The sequence below is a fragment of the Salvelinus alpinus genome, chromosome 5 (assembly GCF_045679555.1).
Source record: "Salvelinus alpinus chromosome 5, SLU_Salpinus.1, whole genome shotgun sequence".
NCBI classification, from domain to species: Eukaryota; Metazoa; Chordata; class Actinopteri; order Salmoniformes; family Salmonidae; genus Salvelinus; species Salvelinus alpinus.
The window spans coordinates 47,843,017-47,865,024 of record NC_092090.1 but is presented as its reverse complement, the minus strand read 5'-3'; the positions used below and the strand labels follow the sequence as shown (position 1 = coordinate 47,865,024).

The following is a 22,008-nucleotide window of genomic DNA, read 5'->3' as shown; positions in this document are numbered from 1 at the left end:
GTTGGAGGCGTGCATGGCCACACAGTGGTGGGTGAACAGGGAGTACAGGAGAGGGCTGAGCACACACCCTTGTGGGGCCCCAGTGTTGAGGGTCAGCGAAGTTTCCTACCTTCACCACCTGGGGCCGGCCCGTCAGAAAGTCCAGGACCCAGTTGCACAGGGAGAGGTTGAGACCCAGGGCCTCCAGCTTGATGATGAGCTTGGAGGGTACTATGGTGTTGAATGCTGACCTGTAGTCAATGAACAGCATTCTTACCTAGGTATTATTTTTGTCCAAATGGGATAGGGCAGTGTGCAGTGCAATGGCGAGTACATCATCTATGGACCTGTTGGGGTGGTATGCAACCAGAAGTGGGTCTAGGTTGGCCGGTAAGGTGGCGGTGATATGATCCTTGACTAGTCTCTCAAAGCACTTCATGATGACAGAAGCGAGTGCTAAGGTGCGGTAGTCATTTATTTCAGTTATCTTTGCCTTCTTGTGTACAGGAACAATGGTAGCCATCTTGAAGCATATGGCGACAACAGACTGGGCTAAGGAGCGATTAAATATGTCCGTAAACACACTAGCCAGCTGGTCTGCGCATGCTCTGAGGACGCGGCTAGGGATGCTGTCTGGGCCAGCAGCCTTGAGAGGGTTAAAACCTCTTTGGGATTGCCCCCCTTTTTCTCAATTTCCGCCTGAAAACATACCCTAATCTAACTGCTTGTAGCTCAGGCCTAGAAGGAAGGATATGCATATTCTTGGTATCATTTGAAAGGAAACATTCTGAAGTTTGTGTAAATGTGAATTGAATGTAGGAGAATATAACACAATAGATCTGGTAGAAGAAAATACAAGGAAATCAACAGATGTTTTTTGTTCTTTTACTGTTGTTGCATCTTTAAAAATCAACAAGAAAGGCCAAACATTCAGTTATGATACTGGGGATCATTTCAAATGAGAACATAGGTAGGCAACAGTATTTTACCAAAGTTTCAGATGGATACATTCAGGAATGAGTGAGGTACATGCCATTGAGCATGAGGTCAACCAGGTGTCCCTCACAAGTTTCCCAAATGTACCCAAGTGGCCGAATTTGTACAATGATACAATGATACAAAACCTATATACAAAATACAAAACAATTATTCTAACATACCCCAAAAAATATATATTTGAAAAATTCAAGAAAAAAAAATGAATATTTAAAAAAAATAAAAAATAACAAGGGGAACTATTTACACTTCAAATGTTCAATCATGTGAAGACTCTCTGTCCTCTAAACAATGTTGCGCTCCTGATGCCATATCCCATAGCAGTCTCTCTCTGGTGTGAAACAGAGGGTCACAGCACAGGTGGTGCAGGTGACAGGGGACTTCTTGTGGCACAGGGCACAACGAAGCCGCCCTACTGTGCCCCTTTTTCCCCGAGGCACATCCCTGCCTGCAATGATGAACTTCAGCATGTGCGTACCGCTGGTTGGAGCAGAAGGGACAGAGGTAGAGGGGACAGAAGGTGCTACAGTGTTCTTGCTGTAGTTAGCAAGCTCCTGGATGAGCTGCTCCCTAAAGGGTAGCTGTGAGATGGGGGGCTGTCCACAGTTCTTGGCCATTTCCTTCTGGAGGATGAAGGAATTCACCACAGCAATGTCAATAAAATGATAGAACAGCGTTTTGTACCATTTCATGGTCTTGTGAAGGACATTGTAATATCCTATCAGCGCATCCGATAGGTCTACACCCCCCATGCTCTTGTTGTAATCCCTCACAGCATCTGGAATGGGGACATTTCTGGCGGTCCAAGCGCCTGTAGGACCTTTCAACCGTCGAACAACGTGATCCCCACCGAACGACTTGTGAATAGTGGAACACATGACTACCTCTCGAGTGTCCATCCACTTCACAAACAGCAAACCATCTTCACGGATCCATCTCATGGTACCCCGCTCAGCCCGCTTAGGCATGTCGTTTACCCTGGTTTTTGGAAAACCCACTCGGTTGGTCCGAATGGTGCCACAGGCCCACATCTCCAGCTTCCTCAGGTCTGTGAACAGGGTAGGGCTTGTGTAGAAGTTGTCTACAAATAGTTTGTAGCCCTTCCCCAGCAGCTGGAAATCTAATAACTGCATCACAGAATCATAACTGAGTCCCTTACCGCTCGCACAAGTGTTCTTCCCCTCATAGACAAAAAAATTGCATGTGTATGCACACGCAGAATCGGCCAAAACAAACAGCTTGTATCCCCATTTTGTCGGTTTGTTGCGCATGTACTGTTTTAGGCCAATTCTGGCCTTTGAGGCTACCATTCTCTCATCTATGGAAAGGTTCTGGGCGGGCTGAAAATAGGTCTTGCATGCCTCAACGATATCGTGGTAGAGAGGTTTGATCTTGCAGAGCTTATCAAACCCTGCTGTGCCTCGTTTCGCCTCGTTGTCCTTATCAACCTCTGGGTCACTAATGTGAAGTGCCCGTGAAATTGTCAGAAACCTAGTACAAGACATGACCGTTGAGGGGAAAGGCAGTTGATAGAGGGGTGCAGTTTTCCAGTAGTCTTTCAGGGTTTTCAACTTCACCAGCCCCATGTAAATGACCATAGACAGGTAGCAAAACAGATCTGAAATGGAAATGTCCTTCCATGCCTCTGTCTTGCCTTCCTGCTTCTTAGCCCCATATTTATTAGTGTTCATCACCAGGGTATCAACAACTGCCGAGGTGAAGAACAACTGGAAAAGTTGCATGGGGCTGTACTTAGAAGTTGGGTCCAATTGAGGGCCTACTGGGCGTTTTGGGCGGAAAAGTGGAGCTGGTGGGGCCACATCCTCCTCAAGAACAGAGTGCCAACGGTCCTCCTCCGCTCTGGCAGGTTCCACGCTGGACGGTTCCACGCTGCCCTTCCTCCGCACGCTGCCCTTCCTCCGCTTCTTTGCCGCCGGCTTACCACCCCTTGATGGCCGGGCGGGGGTAGGTGTGGTGCCGGATACAGCCGGGGTCCAGCTGGATGGACCAGCTTCAGTGGGGGATTTTCTCCTTGGCTCCCAATCAGAATCGCTGGGACTGTGAAATAAAGACAGACACATATTATATATACACAATTTGTGACCATGGTGAGGTTTTGTCAATTCCATTTTAGATATAAAATACATGGAAACAATTAGGTAATAATTATACAGACACATAATATATATACACAATTTGTGACCATGGGGAGGTTTTGTCAATTCCATTTTAGATATAAAATACATGGAAACAATTAGGTAATAATTATACAGACACATAATATATATACACAATTTGTGAGCATGGGGAGGTTTTGTCAATTCCATTTTAGATATAAAATACATGGAAACAATTAGGTAATAATTATACAGACACATAATATATATACACAATTTGTGACCATGGGGAGGTTTTGTCAATTCCATTTTAGATATAAAATACATGGAAACAATTAGGAAACAACAAATATGTACTTTCTACATTTCAATATACTTGTGTACTTTTATATTTCATGTCCTAGTCATATTTTTATATAAGGCAAATAAAATACAATATCTCAAACAACTCAAATGAATTATATTTGATATTACTAATTTCAAACAACGTTACTCACCGATCCAAAACTGCGTCTTCACCGTGGAGGAACATGTCTTCAAATTCTGAATCCACGGATTCAATCTCACTGGATTCATTTAGATTTAGTTCACTATCACTAGATCTCTCTATTTCATCAATTATATCGTGAATATCTGTGTACCTGGTCTTGGTCTTTGATTTTGCTGATTTATTAGCCATTATTGTAACTAGAAAATGCTCAGAAAAAAACGTTTGCGGCGCGTAAAACGGCAGGGATCCTTCTGGTAGAGTTTTCAATGGCGAATAGCCTGTGTACGCATGGCTTTACAACGAAGCCTATTATTTCCGGGTAGAACCATTGCATATGCCCATGTACCTCTGTTCATTGGCTATCTATCCAGCTAGATTTCAAGAAGATCAGTGGTCATTGGTCCGAAATACAGTCAATCAACGAAGGACAGGTCATTCGATTGGCGCGTCAGGAGGTCGTTGTTTGGTCTGTTCAAATCAATTTGTTTCGGTCAATATGTCCCGGGAAAAGAACCATGACGTTTGGTTGTTTTACTAACAAACAGAGGATTCTAATGAAACCGAACTTGACTTGATAAACGTCCCTTTAGAGTGAGTAATTACAATGAACGTTACGTCCAAAGTTGAAGGAGGCTGAATTTTCCACACAAGCCGTTCACAAAATGTTTCGTGTTAGGCTATAAAAATGGATTATATCGAACAAAAAGCCACTTGATTGTTTCGTCGTGACCTTTAGGATTGCCAAAAGAAGAAAATTTCCTAAGGTAATTGATGATTTTTATTGCTATTTCTGACTTTCGTGACTAATGTACTTTGTTGTAACTGTACCTAATGTGTTGTTTACTGATCGATAATCGCTTTTGCAGTGAAGCTTTTCGAAATCGGACATATTGGCTAGATTAACAAGAGGTATAGCTTTGATATTGCATATAACACTTCTGATTTAATTGAAGCTAAATATTTATAATTATGACATTTCGCCATTTTTTTTTTTTTTTTTCTGAAACGTGCCGCTAGCGGCACCCCAATCCTAGACAGGTTAAACTTTAAAGGGAATACAATTATCTTTCATTAAAGGTTTAACATCACCTTACATCATTTCACAAATAGTTTCATCTTTACTCATTCATTTTATACAAGAATTAGATGCAAACCCCATAATTGAGAAATGCACATCGTCATAGATATGTTATGTGTGTTTCCTGTCCTCTCTAAGGTCACCAAATGAAACACACTCGTCATACCCGTCTCTTAAGTGTCCACGGACCATTCCCACCTTCTCACAAGTGGACATTTTGTATCAAATCCTCATTTTGGGGAGTTAGGAGTTCACCATGTGAAATCCTTTGTTCTCTTTATGTGTCTCTTTCTGCATGGCCAGGTGGAGAGAGTCTCCTCCAGGAATTTATGACCTGAGATAACAGAACCTGGGTATAGCGAGAGAGAGAGAGAGAGGGAGAGAGAGAGGGGGGGGGGGAAGCCACTAGCTATACCCAAAAAGGGCCACGTCATGCCACTCGTTCCAGCTTATAGGCAGAAACTCAAACAGATTTTGATCAGAAGCCACGCTCCAAGATTGTTTTGATCACGCGGACTGGAGTATGTTCCGGTCAGCCTCAGAAAACGACATTGATCTATACGCTGACTCGGTGAGTGCGTTTATAAATAAATGCATTGGAGATGTCCTACCCCCTGTTACTATTAAAACCTACCCTAACCAGAAACCGTGGATGGATGGCGGCATTCGCAAAAATCTTAAAGCGTGATCCACATCTTTTTACCATGGAAAGTGGTCTGGTGACATAGATTAATATAAACAGTTTAGTTATTCCCTCCACAAGGCAATCAAACAATCGAAATGCCAGTACAGGGACAAGGTGGAGGCGCAATTCAATGGCTCAGATTCGAGACGTATGTGGCAGGGTCTACAGGAAATCACGGACTACAAAAACATAAACAGCCATGTCACGGATACCAACGTCACGCTTCCAGACAAACTAAACAGCTTCTTTGCCCGCTTTGAGGATAATACAGTGCCACCTTCGCGGCTCGCTAACAAAGACCCCCCTCTCTCCTTCTCAGTGGCTGACGCGAGTAAAACATTTAAACATGTTTAATTAAGTCATTGGCCCACCCCCGTGAGCAAGACATGATCTGGCGTCATGGAACAGCCCTTTTCTACTGTTACGAATAAATCCCCCTCCTGAGGAAATCCTCTTCAGACCACGCGTATCTCGGTCAGCTGAGGGGGCAAAGGTTTGCGTAGAGACTAAGCAAACCCACAGCGTGAGCTGTGATTGCGAATAGTTATTGAATTCCTAACCATACCACGTGGAGCATTGGCTACACGGCTGGAAATGATTCAACTTTCAGACTATCGATCCCTACAGAATAAGAGCAAATCTTATATACTAATTACTAGTCTGCAGCTAGAAATTATGTAAACCTGGGATTGCCGACAACCGCCGAAACATTTCTGAATGGTACTCTGAAGTATCCATTCTAACCACGGAAAGACTGATCTTCAGGAAAGCAGAGGGAGAGACGATGATGAACTGACTCTCCAACAGAAGGATTGACGATTCCAACAGAGATCACGACGACACACTGGAAAAAATATATATTGATTGCAATTATTCCCGAATGAGTGAGCATTCCTGTGCAAAGGATTAGCATTTCAATTAATATAATTATCAACTGTGTAGTGACTGCTTTTGTCTTTCCCGCCCTTTTCAGTCCACACCCTCTTCCCTTTGTCCACCAAGCCGTCATATCGGCTTAGCCCACTCATTTCCTTGTAACCATATCCACTGTGTTGTTTGTTTATGCATTTCTGTGATTAGTTAGTTAGTTAGTAAATAAATGATTAAGACAATTGGTGTATAGATGATTCATAGTAAAGGCTGGGTTCGTGCAGATAACCAACAATTTACGACGTTTGGAATGAGATCGCAGTCGGATTTGCCGAAGGGAATACAGGTGAGTGCTTTGTATGCATCGCGGAAGTTAGAGTAGCAGTGGTCGAGAGTATTTGCCCTACGTATCGTGCAATCAATATGCTGATCAAATTTAGGTGACATTGATCTCAAATTTGCTTTGTTAAAATCCCCACCTACAGTAAATGCAGCCTCCGGGTATATAGTTTCCAGTTTACATAGAGTCCAGTGAAGTTCCTTGACGGCCATCTTGGTGTTCGCTTGAGGGGGGGGGGGGGGTGTAGACAGCTGTGACTATAACTGACGAGAATTCTCTTGGCTTGTAGAATGGCCGGCATTTGATTGTAAGGAATTGTAAGTCGGGTGAGCAGAAGGACAACATGAGTTGTTAATCATAAAACATACACCCCCGCCCTTCCTCTTCCCAGAGAGGTGTTCATCTCTGTTGGCGCGATGCATGAAGAAGCCTTAGAGAGCCATGTTTCCGTGAAACAGAGAATGTTACAATCTCTGCTGTCTCTCTGGAAGGCAACCCTTGCTCAAATTTCGTCTACCTTGTTGTCAAGAGACTGGACATTGGCGAGTAGTATACTCGGGAGCGGTGAGCGATGTGCCCGTTTACGAAGCCTGACCAGAAAGTCTGTTGTTCATTTGTTTACAGAGAAATAGCATTGTATTTGGTGAAACCATTTTTTCCCCAATGCTTTTCTTTCATTACGATGGCTCACTGTTCGTTGTTGGTATTTCCTGCCTAAGTTTGCCCACTTTGCCAATGAAGTAATCATTCAAATAATTGGCAACATAAAATGGTTTTGTGATGAATAAGCCATCTGATTCGATGAAAGATGGAGTTGAATTTGTCTTTCTACCCATAATTACATTTAAAGTACTCCAAAGTTTGTATATCATTGATGTTGGCTTCATAATTCAATTTATTCCCCTGTTTGTTGAGTTTAGTCACATAGTTTCTCAAATTGCAGTAAGTCAGCCGGTCAGATGTGCAGCCAGACTTATTAGCCATTCCTTTTGCCCCATCTCTTTCAACCATACAGTTTTTCAATTCCTCATCAAGCCTTGGAGCCTTAACAGTTCTAACTGTCAGTTTCTTAGCAGGTGCATGTTTATCAATAATTGGAAGAAGCAATTTCAGAAATTCATCATGCCCCATCTCTTTCAACCATACAGTTTTTCAATTCCTCATCAAGCCATGGAGCCTTAACAGTTCTAACTGTCAGTTTCTTAGCAGGTGCATGTTTATCAATAATTGGAAGAAGCAATTTCAGAAATTCATCAAGTGCAGCGTCTCGATGCGCCTTATTAATCACATCAGACCAGCAAATGTTTGTAACATCATCCACATAAGAGTCACAGCAAAATATTTTGTATGATCTCTTATACAATATTTTAGGCCCAGCTTTTGAAACTGGCTTTCCTGGATATAGCCACTATGATCTGATCACTTCATCCAATGGGTACGGATACAACTTTAGAACAAAGTTCTAATAACCTGAACCAGATTACAGGCACTGGTTACAGTGAGAAGCTTCCTCTTGAGCGAACAGCTTGATCATAACCAGTCAATATTCAGGTTCCCAAGAAAGTAGACCTCTCTGTTTACATCATATATACTATCAAGCGCTTCACACATATCATTTAGATACTGACTGTTAGCACTTGGTGGCCTATAGTAACACCCAAAAAGAAAAAGCTTTAGATGTGCCAAGTGAACCTGCAACCACAACACTTCAATAACACTCTACATAAGATATTCTCTAAGCATTACAGGGATATGGCTTTGAATATATACAGCAACACCTCCCCCATAAGCATTTCTGTCTCTTCTATACATGTTATATCCTTGTAATGCTACTGCTGTATCATCAAATGAATTATCTAAGTGAGTCTCAGAAATGGTTAATATATAAAAGGGAAAGGGGGATTCCTAGTCAGTTGTACAACTGAATGCATTCAACTAAAATGTGTATTTAACCCAACCCCTCTGAATCAGAGAGGTGCGGGGGGCTGCCTTAATCGACATCCACGTCATCGGTGCCCGAGGAACAGTAAATGTGATCTGGTGTTAGCAAGTTATCGATTTTATGAACCTTATTTCTAAGGCTACATATATTAATATGGACTATTTTCAGCCCTTTACTAGGTAGCTTATCAGAAATAGACATAACATGTAAAAGAGCAAACAAACCAAGAGAAAAAAATATGCATTCAGCAGTCCATTAATCTATTGGTGTGTGTGTGTGTGTGTGTGTGTGTGTGTGTGTGTGTGTGTGTGTGTGTGTGTGTGTGTGTGTGTGTGTGTGTGTGTGTGTGTGTGTGTGTGTGTGTGTGTGTGTGTGTGTGTGTGTGTGTGTGTGTGTGTGTGTGTGCTGCGGGGTTGAAGCTACGAACCCATAGGCTTGGCTCTCTCATCCCTTCCAGGCTTCTGGGAGGGGGGGTGGACAATTAGCCTGCTATAGCGGATGCAATCAATGTCCTCATGTGCTCTGGCAGCTTTCATGGCTGGGATAAGTTCTTTCCTCTTCTGGCACACTGCTTCATCGTTAGGGTTTGGCCATCATTGTAAATAAGATTTTTTTTCTGAACTGACTTGCCTAGTTAAATAAAGGTTAAAAAAATGCTTGTAGAACTCTTTCTGTTTGTTTAAAAAAGATCCTTCACCTGTGATAGAGAGACACCACTGTCCTCAACGGTACTCCCTCCAGCTTTGGTCTTTGTCATGGTACCTAGCAACGTCGGTTACGCTGTTATTCCAGTCCTCGAAGATCCAGACAGGGCAGGTCACAGGGAAGATTGAAAACAACAAACAGCAGGGATCTAGACAGCCACAAACCCGGGACAATCCGCAGTTCCAGCCACAATGGCTAACCACGTCACGTGTTGCATTTGATTGACAACTAAGAAATATGTATGCTGTGTTTAACAGTTATTCAAGTTCAGTATATTTAACTAGCTAGCAAAGCAATTCACATTTCTTGCTAGCTAACCAAATGACACCTGCATTCTCTAGCTGTAGCCAACAAAAGACGATACGAGGCGATAAAGTTGGCCACTCACCCACTCTTCCAATGACATGACATCTTTCAAGCAGCTAGCTAGCTAGCTAATGGTAGGCTCTGTTTTTTTAGCTTGCTAAATAAATAGATACATAAATAGATACGCTAGCTTATTAGCCACGTTATGACTGACTTGTGATCACTCATGCTCCCTCAAAACTTGAGACATTTGTGGCATTGTGTTGTGTGACAAAACTGGACATTTTAGTGTGGCTTTTATTGTTCCCAGCACAAGGTGCACATGTGTAATGATCATGCAGTTTAATCAGCTCCTTGATATGCCACACCTGTCAGGTGGATGAGTTATCTTAGCAAAGGAGAAATGCTCACTAACAGGGATGTAAACACATTTGTGCATACCGTTTGAAAGAAATACGATTTTTGTGCAAATGGAACATTTCTGGGATCTTTTATTTCAGCGCATGAAACATGGGACCAACACTTTACATGTTGCGTTTGTATTTTTTTTCAGTATACCTTGCTTACAATTTGTGATGAGTTAGTGTGTTGTTGTAGAAATAAATATGCCTATGCTCAAAAATGTTAAGGGAAATTTCACAATTTTTCAACTTCATATTCATCATCTCCAGCACCACCCCAACATCAACATACTGTTTCTGAAAATATTTGAAAATTTCCCTTTAAGCATTAAGGCCCGAGGAGGTGTGGTACTGTGTACGGCCAATATTCCACGGCAAATGGCTGTTCTTATGCACATCGCAACGTGGAGTGCCTTGGTACACCCCTTGGCCGTGATATATTGGCTATATACCACAAATCCCTGAGGTGCATTACTGCTATTATAAACTGCTTATCAACATACAGTGCCTTGCAAATGTATTCACCTCCCTTGCCGTTTTTCCTATTTTGTTGCATTATAACCTGTAATTTAAATAGATTTTTATTTGGATTTTATGTAATGGACATTCACAAAATAGTCCAAATTGGTGAAGTGAAAAAAATAAATAAAAATAATTCTAACGGAAAAGTGGTGCGTGCATATGTATTCACCTCCTTTGCTACGAAGCCCCTAAATAAGATCTGTTGCAACCAATTACCTTCAGAAGTCATATAATTAATTCAATAAAGTCCACCTGTGGACTTTGTATTTAAGCGATGAGGCACTAGGGGGTGTGGTAGATTGCCAATATACCATGTTTAAGGACTGTTCTTAGGCAAGGCGCAAAGCGGATTGCCTGCATACAGCCCTTAACCGTGGTATATTAGCCATCTATCTCTCCGCTTCATCTCTTCATCCATCTGTAACTATCTCCCTGTCTGTTCATCCGTTCTTTATCTCTATCTCTATCTCTTTCCCTCTCCACTGTAATTCTCTCTCTCTTTGATAATGGTTAAGAGGAGTTTGAGCTCCTGATGAAGTATTATTGGTTGAAGTGAGAGGCAGGCAGAAGTTCAGAGGGAATTAGATCTGGATAAACAGACAGTCTCATGACCTACTCTAACTCATCCGTGGCATCAATTTACCTCATGAGTGAGGACAGGGCGTTGCAGTGTGTGTGTGTGTATATGTGTGCGTGTGCCTAAATGTTTCAAGCCCACAAAATGCATCAATGTACACAGTGTATATGCACAGTGAGACCATATCTAAAAGGTTTACTTCAGTCTGACTGACCTGACCACAACTTTTCCCTACCTACCTCCCTTTCTAGGAAAATGCTGACTAAGGATAAAGAGCCAGAGGAAAAGGGAGAGGCGAAGGAGACTACCGAGGTGATCCCAGACAGGCCAGAGACCCCCAAGCTGTTCAAAGCAGCCCTGGTGGTTACAGAGCAGGCAGGCATTAAGGGCACCTTTGCCAAGCTGAAAGAGGGCTTCAAACCTACTGAGACTGAGGTAAATAGTACACACATGCATTTACATGCACACACCTAGTGTCATAAACAACTACCTCTGTGTCTGTCCCCAACTCTCCCTTCTCACACCCTCCCTCTTACTCCCTCTTTCTCGTTTTGTGGGTGGATTAAAAATGGGTCTGAAATCAATCTTTGTTCTCTCTCTCTCTCTCACCCCCAACCCCTCTCCCCCCAGTCCTCTGGACTCCCCATACCTCCTCCCTCCCCGATGGTGCACCTGCGCTCCCCCATTCCCCCTACACATCCCCGCGTCGAGGATGACGAAGATGCGGTTCCCGAGGCGACCGACAGCATGATGCTCATCCGCATGACACGCCGTCACAAAAGCGAGGAGCTCCTGTCCGTCGAGCAGAAGCCTGGAGATGAAGAGGAGGAGAAAGAGTAGGAGACTGAAAAGGAAATAGACAGAAAGAGAAGGGGAAGAAATGTTGTGATCCTCCACTACTCTTCTAGGTATATATTGACATTGAGATTTCAGACCGAAATGGTTAAAAAAAACATTCTCTCTCTATTGCCGCGTTCACTTCATGTTAGAAACTCTGGACCTCCGAGACAAAATGAACATAAGTTATTTGCATAGAGCTTCCTATTGGTTGATTTTCCAAGTGGGAAACTCGGGTACCATCTTTCTATATTGAGTAAGCAAGTCGGAAATGTTGGAGTTTCCGACAAGACGTGAACACGGCATATGTCCCTCTCGGGAAAGTTCCCTTTACAGAGTTATCCTTTCATATTCTGGGATATTCTGTGTACCCCTTCTTCCCCTCACTCCCTCGTGGTCTCACTGATGTTGTGTGTGTTAAATACGTTTTAGTACCTTAAAGCGGCAATTAGCAGTTGAAACAATAAGAAAGCGTACTTCCCGCCCCTGTTTCGGTTTAAAGCTGAGGGATGGGGCTGAAGAAATGTAACCACTGTCAAAAAAGAGTATCCATGATATCAAAATGTAGTGTTATGCTTCTTTTGAGGCTATATAGCATTTGTTTACGTTTACAAACATTGAAGTAAAACAAGCTTATATTTGGGATTTTGAAATGGTACGACAGTTGAACTAAACTCATGAGACATTTATAAGTTATATTCTTAAAGAATCAATGGGTACATATAATTCATTTATATGTCCAAAAATGTATGTAGCAACTGCAGATTGCCCCTTTAATCCTTATTGATGCTTCATAATCCTATAGAGCCTTTATGGTTATAGAACTCCATTACCCAGGGGGCTTAGCTCCAGGTCTGCTACTGCTTCTATGTACTGCCATTTTCCCCAAGGACCTGTGACAGAGGCAATATGGCCTTAACCAAACCTAGATGTTGCTGGTTTCTATATTTCCTTAGCCATTCCTTTTTTTAAAGAGAGGCCATTTTCTTTTGTAGTCTGTGCCACAAGAGTGAACACTAGTCTTTCACTCTAAAAGAATGCTTAGCATTTAATCGTTGGGAAAACATCTGTTTCTCTTATCTGAGGAATATGGGAAAAAAGCATTTTCTTATCTGAACTCTGAGAGTGAGTGGTCCTGTGTTGGTCTCCATGGCGCTGTGATGCATCACACAGGTCGATATCTGATTGACTAATTCAGGGTCGTTGCCATGTGTCCTCCTGTCTGATACAGCAGGAGCACAAATGGGTTTCAATGATTTTACTGAGTTACCGAGTTTCGAGGTGTGTGTGTGTGTGTGTGTGTGTGTGTGTGTGTGTGTGTGTGTGTGTGTGTGTGTGTGTGTGTGTGTGTGTGTGTGTGTGTGTGTGTGTGTAAGATGTGGAAATGAGTGTGTATGAGCAGGAAGAGGTGCAGAAAGCCAGAGGAAGTGTTCATTGTGTCCGTCTCAACCAAACGGGAAAAGGCGGGAATAAAACAATGCTGAGCAAGCCTCAGAACTAACCTCTGTCCAACATTGTGCTACATCTTAGGCTGTGGGTGTGTGTGCATACTTGTGGTAGGAGTCACATTTTAACTTAAATTGAAGTTAACTTTCCAACCCCTTCCCATTTCTATCAGTGACCTAAGGTCATAGACACAGTGGGTTGTCAGAGTGGGTTCTTTTTAAACACCATAGCATAGATGCCTAAGTGCTACTAGAAGATTTAGGGCTAGATTAAATCCCTATCGCAGAAGTAGGATATCGCAGCAGATCTGCGTTATAGCTTGATTTCAATGTGTTCCCACATTCGCAGATACTAGATTCACGGTAAACGCTGCATATGTCGGCTCAATCGAAAATTACCTTTACATTTTAACGCAGATCTTCCTAGATACTTCCGCAATACGGATTGAATCCAGTCCTTAAGTGTAACGCTCAAGGATTATGCCCATATTTCATGTTTTTATGAGACTGTTTTTAACATGGATATGTTTCAGTCGACTGGACGTGCTTTTGGTGTCATTTTCAACTGAGAAAGTATCAGACACACTGAACCATTTTGGAAATGAAAGATATAGATAGACAGATAGAAACACACACAGTTGAAGTCGGAAGTTTGCATACACCTTCACAATTCCTGACATTTAATCCTAGTAAAAATTCCCTGTTTTAGGTCAGTTAGGATCACCACTTTATTTTCAGAAATGTCAGAATAATGGTAGAAAGAATGATTTATTTCTTTCGTCACATTCCCAGTGGGTCAGAAGTTTACATACTCAATTAGTATTCGGTAGCATTGCCTTTAAATTGTTTAAATTGGGTCAAACGCCTCAGGTAGCCTTCCACAATAAGTTGGGTGAATTTTGTCACATTCCTCCTGACAGAGGTGGTGTAACTGAGTCAGGTTTGTAAGCCTCCTTGCTCACACACTCTTTTTCAGTTCTGCGCACACATTTTCTATAGAATTGAGGTCAGGGCTTTGTGATTGCCACTCCAATACCTTAACTCTGTTGTCCTTAAGCCATTTTGCCACAACTTTGGAAGTATGATTGGGGTCATTGTCCATTTGGAAGACCCAATTGGCGACCAAGCTTTAACTTCCTGACTGATGTCTTGAGATGTTGCTACAATATATCCACAATTTTCCTACCTCATGATGCCATCTATTTTGTGAAGTACACCAGTCCCTCCTACAGCAAAGCATCCCCACAACATGATGCTGCCACCCACGTGCTTCACGGATGAGATGGTGTTCTTCGGCTTGCAAGCCTCCCCCTTTTTCCTCCAAACATAACGATGGTCATTATGGCCAAAAAGTTCTATTTTTGTTTCATCAGACCAGAGGACATTTATCCAAAAAGTACAATCTTTGTCCCCATGTGCAGTTGCAAACCGCTGTCTGGCTTTTTTTATGGAGGTTTTGGAGCAGTGGCTTCTTCCTTGCTGAGCGGCCTTTCAGGTTATGTCGATATAGGACTCGTTTTACTGTGGATATAGATACTATTGTACCTGTTTCCTCCAGCATCTTCACAAGGTCCTTTGCTGTTGTTCTGGGATTGATTTGCACTCTTCGCACCAAAGTACGTTCATCTCTAGGAGACAGAACGCTTCTCCTTCCTGAGCGGTATGATGGCTGCATTGTCCCATGGTGTTTATACTTGCGTACTATTGTTTGTACAGATGAACGTGGTACCTTAAAGCGTTTGGAAATTGCTCCCAATGAGGAACCAGCCTTGTGGAGGTCTACAATTTTTTTTTCTGATGTCTTGGCTGATGTCTTTTGATTTCCCCATGATGTCAAGCAAAGAGACACTGAGTTTGAAGGTAGGCCTTGAAATACATCCACAGGTACACCTCCAATTGACTCAAATTATGTCAATTAGCCTATCAGAAGCTTCTAAAGCCATGACATAATTTTCTGGAATTTTCCAAGCTGTTTAAAGGCACAGTCAACTTAGTGTATGTAACCTTCTGACCAACTGGAATTGTGAGAGTGAATTATAAGTGAAATAATCTGTCTGTAAACAATTGTTGGAAAAATCACTTGTGTCATGCACAAAGTAGATGTCCTAACCGACTTGCCAAAACTATAGTTTGTTAACAAGAAATTTATGGAGTGGTTGAAAAACAAGTTTTAATGACTCCAACCTAAGTGTATGTAAACTTCCAACTTCAACTGTATATATATATATATATATATATTTAGTGTTTAAAATAATATCTTTGGAACCAACAGCTGAATACAACTGGCTATGTAAGCTCCCTTGTTAGATTCAGATTGATTTTTGACAATGAAGAAGAGGAATGTTTTGTAGATGATGATTTGCCTAATATTGTTATAGGTATGCGGGTGAATGCATTACATGTAAGCAGCTCGTAAAAAATAAAAAATATTGGCTTAGTGAAGATTGGGTAAAGAGAGAGAAAGAGATTGTCCACCTGCATCCTACTGCCAGTCAATCGCTATAGATCAGAGCTGTGGTAAACTAAAGGTGACAAAGTGATTATTTGATATACATCTTTAATGCTCTCATGATTTGCATTAAAACCACTGGTTGGTAATTAAAACGTTTCAGGGCAGTGACAACTGTTTTGCTTAAGTTTTGAGCTTTTGACTGGTCTGCTAAACAGGACATTAGCATGAGTAAACCACAGCACAGATCAGTAAAAAAATGCATTCATTGTGCTGTAGTTTTTTGGACCAATGAGAAACCCCCCAGTTTAGTTGTTCTTACGTCAAGACCAGTATGTAGGGGATCTAGTTTAAGTCGTGTATTTATGCCTGTAATGTTAGGTTAGTGTGCATATACTGTAACTGTATTCTGCTTCTTCAAGTCTTTTTCTTGGATAAACGAGTATAACGTTAAGATATTTACTCCAAACAGTTGTGTGAGATTGGTCAGCGGTCAAGCAACAATACAACGGGTTAAACATCTGTCAAAAGTCTCTCTTTTGGTGCTTTCAAGACAACTGGGAACTCAAAAAATAACCTAGGTCAAATCATGACCTCGGTCATTGGGAAAGTTGAAGCTCTCTAGAAAGATGCCCAAGTTTCCGACGTGGATGATCGTTCAAAACTATTTTTCCCAGTCTGAGCTTGTCTTTTCCCGAGTACATAGTTGTCTTGAACGCACTGAAGTCAGAAGTCTGAGATTTCCGAGTTGGTTTGAACGCGGCAATGTCTGACCTACGTCATGGTCTCTGAAGCGCTGTCAGCTGGTGAATTCCACTCCAAAATCGCGAGGAGACTTGACTTTCGGCCGTAGCCGAAAAATGTAAAAATAACTTCACGGAAATATTTGCTCCACTGAACTCTGGATATGCTACTTCAGGGTTTTGGACTCAACAACACAGTCCAACCGCTTTTTGATTGAGACTCTTGATGTGAGGTTGATTTATTTTGTCAATTCGGGAAATTTACGGATAAAATAAGGCGGCGAGGTTTCGCGTGTTGGACCGAGAGGTAAGAGATACAAACGTTGCACTATTTTTCTTTCCTCTAGCACATTGTTTGATTTCCATTTCGCCATTTATAGTAAATTCTTTGTAAAATTTGCACACACGTTTGTGTTTACACAATAAGTTGTAGTTGCCTTGTCAAAGTAATGTTGGTTTGTATTAACAATTTTATCAAACCGCGAGTTGCACACTGATTTGGCAGCGTGGTCGTGCGGTTTAATTAGTGATATTGACTATCAATATTAGGCTATTTGGCAAGGCGCCCTAGACTACAGCCCAAAGCTACATTATCAAATTGCTGTTTTGTTTCCGGTGTTTACAGAAAATGGCAACGGAGAACATCCAATTCACTGAAAACAGCTGTAGTTTACACCATTCCAGCCGTTTCCACGCATGTCAAAAAGCCTCCCTCTTCTGTCAAAAAAATTAAATGTTCTCAGCGTTTTCATTTCAGTGCTGAGCTGTGGGACAGTGAACGGGGTGTGCGTTTGTGTGTGCGCGCGCCCACTCATATAAAATATATATCACACATTACATTACACACACACAGTGCCTTCGGGAAGTATTCAGACCTCTTGACATTTTCCACATTTTGTTACAGCCTTATTCTATAATTGATGAAATAGTATTTTTCCCTCATCGATCTAAACACAATACCTCACAATGACAAAGGAAAAACAGGTTTATAGAATTTTTCTAATCTAAAACTGAAATCACATTTACGTACAGTACCAGTCAAAGTTGGGACACACCTACTCATTCAAGGGTTATTCTTTATTTTACTATTTTCCACATTGTAGAATAATAGTGAAGACAAACTGAAATGGCACATGGAATCATGTAGTAACCAAAAATGTGTTAAACAAATCAAAATATATTTGAGATTCTTCAAAGTAGCCACCCTTTGCCTTTATAACAACTTTGCACAGTCTGAGGTCTTGAGCGCTCTGGAGTAAATCAAACTTTATTTGTCACGCGCTGAATACAACAAGTGTAGACCTTACTATTGAAATTCTTACTTACAAGCCCTTAACCAAAAGTGCAGTTCAAGAAGAGTTAAGAAAATATTGACCAAATAAACTAATGTAAAAAATAATAGAAACTAACACAATAACGAGGCTATATACAGGGGGTACCAGTACCGAGTCAATATGTGGCAGTACAGGTTAGTTGAGGTAATTTGTACATGTAGATAGGGGTGAAGGGACTATGCATAGATAAACAGCGAGTAGCAGCAGTGTACAAAACAAATGGAGGGGAGTGTCAATGTAAGTAGTCTGGTGGCCATTTGATTAATTGTTCAGCAGTTTTATGGCTTGGGGGTAGAAGCTCTTAAGAAGCCTTTTGGTCCTAGATGTGGCGCTCTGGTACCGCTTGCCGTGCGGTAGCAGAGAAAGCAGTCTATGACTTGGGTGACTGGAGTCTCTGACAATTGAATGGGCTTAACTCTGAAACTGCCTATTATATTGGTCCTGGATGGCAGGAGGCTTGGCCCCAGTGATGTACTGGGCTGTATGCACTACCCTCTGTGGCGCCTTATGATCAGATGCCCAGCAGTTTCCATTCCAGGCGGTGATGCAACAGGTCAGGATGCTCTCGATGGTGCAGCTGTAGAACTTTTTGAGTATCTGGGGACCCATGCCAAATTTTTTCAGTGTCCTGAGTGGGAAAAGGTTTTGTCGTGCTTCTTCACGACTGTCTTGGTGTGTTTGGACCATGAATGTTCGTTGGTGATGTGGACACCAAGGAACTTGAAACTCTCGACCGCTCCACTACAGCCCCGTTGATGTTCATGTGGGCCTGTTCGGCCTGCCTTTTCCTGTAGTCTACAATCAGCTCCTTTGTCTTGCTCACTTTGAGGGAAAGGTTGTTGTCCTGGCACCACACTGCCAGTTCTCTGACCTCCCTATAGGCTATCTCATCGTTGTCAGTGATCAGGCCTGCCACTGTTGTGTCCACGCAGTCGTGGGTGAACAGGGAGTACAGGAGGGGACTAAGTACACACCCCTGAGGGGCCCCAGTTTTGAGGATTAGTGTGGCAGACGTGTTGTTGCCCACCCTTAACACCTAGGAGCAGCCTGTCAGGAAGTCCAGGACCCAGTTGCAGAGGGAGGTGTTTAGTCCCAGGGTCCTTAGCTTAGTGATGAGCTTCGTGGGCACTATGGCGTCGACTACAGCTCAGTGTTCAATGAACAGCATTCTCACATAGGTGTTCCTTATGTCCAGGTGGGAAAGGGCAGTGTGGAGTGTGTTTGAGATTGCGTCATCTGTGGAGCTGTTGGGATGGTATGCAAATTGGAGTGGGTCTCGGGTATCCGGCTTTCATCAAGGATATCGCTGTACTTTACTCCGTTGATCTTTGCCTCGATCCTGACTAGTCTCTCAGTCCCTGCAGCTGAAAAAAATCCCCACAGCATGATGCTGCCACCGACATGCTTCACCGTAGGGATGGTAATAGGTTTCCTCCAGACATGACGCTTTGCATTCAGGCCAAAGAGTTCAATCTTGGTTTCATTAGAGCAGAGAATCTTGTTTCTTAGTCAGTCTTTTACGTGCCTTTCGGCAAACTCCACGCAGACTGTCGTGCCTTTTACTGAGGAGTGGCTTGAGTCTGGCCACTCTACCATAAAGGCCTGATTGGTGGAGTGCTGCAGAGATGGTTGTCCTTCTGGAATTTTCCCCCTTCTTCATAGAGGAACTCTGGAGGTTTGGAAGAGTGACCACCGGGTTCTTAGTCACCTCCCTGACCAAGGCCCTTCTCCCCCGATTGCGCAGTTTGGCCGGACAGCCAGCTCTATGAAGAGTCTTGGTGGTTCCAAACTTCTTCCGGTTTGGTACCTTCAATGCTGCAGAAATGTTTTGGTACCCTTCCCCAGATCTGTGCCTCGACACAATCCTGTCTCGTCGGAGCTCGACTGACAATTCCTTTAACCTCATGTCTTGGTTTTTGCTCTGATATGTACAGTCAACTGTGGGACCTTTTATATAGACAGGTGTGTGCCTTTCCAAATCAAGTCCAATCAATTGAATTTGCCACAGGTGGACTTCAATGGAGTTGTAGAAACATCTCAAAGATGACCAACGGAAACAGGATGCACCTGAGCTGATACGTATGTAAATAAGTTATTTCTGTTTGTTGAGAGAGACCAGGGTGTGTCTAGTCGTCTTTACAGACCGTGCCAATGAATGGATGTATGATCTAAAAATAGAAGAGTTTATTTATGAGATCCTTAAAAAAAATTACAGACAAGTGTCAGGGACAGTGATCTTGATTTGGCATCGGAGCAGATTTTCTACACACTGGGTAATGGAGAGCCTGTTGATTGTTACAAATCTTGCTTCAGGAATAACTGTAAGTGTGGGTAACAGACCACTGTTTTTAAAAGCCCTCCCAGTTGTTGCACCAGAGGGGGCTGTGTTTGTCAAATACATAACGCTAGAGCACACACGCACAGAGTACAGGGACATTCCATTTTGTTCTCCATGTTCCCTACAGTACCTCTCCTCGCGTCATCACTGGCATGGCATTCCAGAGGCAGGAGTCACGAGCAGAACACATTGACCCTACCCCTCTCTGTTAGACCTGCATAGCTGAGAAGAATTACACCGCTTTAATTCAATTTCATGTTGATGTGAGGGAAGATGGTCAGGGCATGTCTGCTAAGTCTAGCTGTTTGGACTGTTATTGTGGGAACTGCTTAGACAGTTCATATGTTATGTTGGACTCCCATAGAGATGGAGACACAATTCTGCCCCCCTCTAGAACTTAGGCCTCACTCCCCCTATCTGCGATATCTACTGCTGCTCTCATCTTCCACATACAACACCTGTTCTGCCAGTCACATTCTGTTAAAGGTCCCCAAAGCGCACACATCCCTGGGTCGCTCTTCTTTTCAGTTCGCTGCAGCTTGCGACTGGAATGAGCTGCAACAAACACTCAAACTGGACAGTTTTATCTCCATGTCTTCATTCAAAGACTCAATCATAGACACTCTTACTGACAGTTGTGGCTGCTTTGCGTAATGTGTTGTTGTCTTTACCCTTTGTGCTGTTGTCTGTGCCCAATAATGTTTGTACCATGTTTTGTGTTGCTACCATCTCGTTCCTGCCATGCTATGTTGTTGTCTTAGGTCTCTCTTTATGTTGTGTTGTCTCTCTTGTCGTGATGTGTGTTTTGTCCTGTATTTTTATTTAATTTATTTGTATTTTTAATCCCAGCCCCCGCCCCGCAGGAGGCCTTTTGCCTTTTGGTAGGCCGTCATTGTAAATAAGAATTTGTTCTTAACTGACTTGCCTAGTTAAATAATAAACAAAAATTATAATAATCATGGTCCCCCAAGCAAGGTTTAGTTGGACAAGACACCAGTGTAGGCTGGGAGGGTGTGGAGACAGAGAGCAGACACACACACGCAGTCTGTGGTTTCCGGATGATGGGCTGGTTGAGTCACAGGCTGTAAAGAGAATAAGAGACTACTCGTGGAAATTACATGTCATGCAGAGGGATTATGTAGCTCCAACCGTGTGTGTGCGTGCGTGCGTAGCTACTAGCTACACATCAGACAATGTATTCCGTAAAATATTTGCCCAAGACACTGTATGGTGAAATCTGTTCCGAAACGTGCCATGTCTGTGTTTGCACAAATGTGCGTGAGCTCACACATGAGGATAGTGTTTGTTTGGATCACAGTCAGTCTCTGGTTTGGTGCTCTATTGTAGGCTGTTTGTTAAATAAGTCCTGGACGGTTTGACTTGTTTTGCTGCGGTAGTGGAGATGATGAGGTTAGGGAGTGGGGCGTGTGAACCACTTTTTCCCTTTCATCATATAAAGGATGGCATGTTGTGACTTCTCCATGCATTCAGGCATTATGTAACGGCTCTGATTGGAAGCATATAATTGTAGAATGTGAACATTACCAGATAACCAGTAGGTGGTGCTGTTTGCTGCAGTGTCTGTCACATAGATGGACTACAGTCTCTTGGCACTGATTTAGGTTAGTCTACATGGATGGGATGCTCAGGGTAGAAGTTACCCTTTGGCACAGATCTAGGATCAGTTTATCTTCCCGCAATTCGTTATGAGGTGAATCACAAAACTGACCACGAGGGTCCAATCCGGCCCCTGGGTGGTTGTTTGAGTGACATATACTTTTTCAGGGAGCATCTGCAATTCAAAAACGATGGATAAAGTACAATTTTATTTTTTGCACATTTTGATGGTGAGGA

At 42.6% G+C, this 22,008-nt stretch overlaps 2 protein-coding genes across 2 annotated transcripts in view; one reads left to right on the top strand and one right to left on the bottom strand.

Moving 5' to 3' along the window:
- Positions 1-1,259: 1,259 nt before the first annotated feature.
- Positions 1,260-3,624, bottom strand: LOC139575302 (piggyBac transposable element-derived protein 4-like). The gene is made up of 2 exons (XM_071400250.1): positions 3,590-3,624; positions 1,260-3,033 (listed from the first exon to the last, which is right to left on the bottom strand). The coding sequence occupies exons 1-2, from the start codon at positions 3,622-3,624 to the stop codon at positions 1,260-1,262; spliced, it is 1,809 nt and encodes a 602-aa protein (XP_071256351.1).
- Positions 3,625-16,521: 12,897 nt separating this feature from the next.
- The window catches only part of LOC139576283 (kinesin-like protein KIFC3), a 64,620-nt gene continuing 59,133 nt past the window's right edge, over positions 16,522-22,008 (top strand). Inside the window, exon 1 of the mRNA XM_071402195.1 lies at positions 16,522-16,789. The gene's annotated coding sequence lies outside the window, so the exon portion shown is untranslated. The remainder of the gene's footprint in view (positions 16,790-22,008) is intronic.

Bases quoted from the DNA above. Each gene is read 5' to 3' on its own strand.
- LOC139575302 (XM_071400250.1), bottom strand. From the start codon at position 3,624: ATGTTCCTCCACGGTGAAGACGCAGTTTTGGATCG. The intron at 3,034-3,589 runs GTGAGTAACGTT...TTTATTTCACAG, and splicing joins GAAGACGCAGTTTTGGATCG to TCCCAGCGATTCTGATTGGG.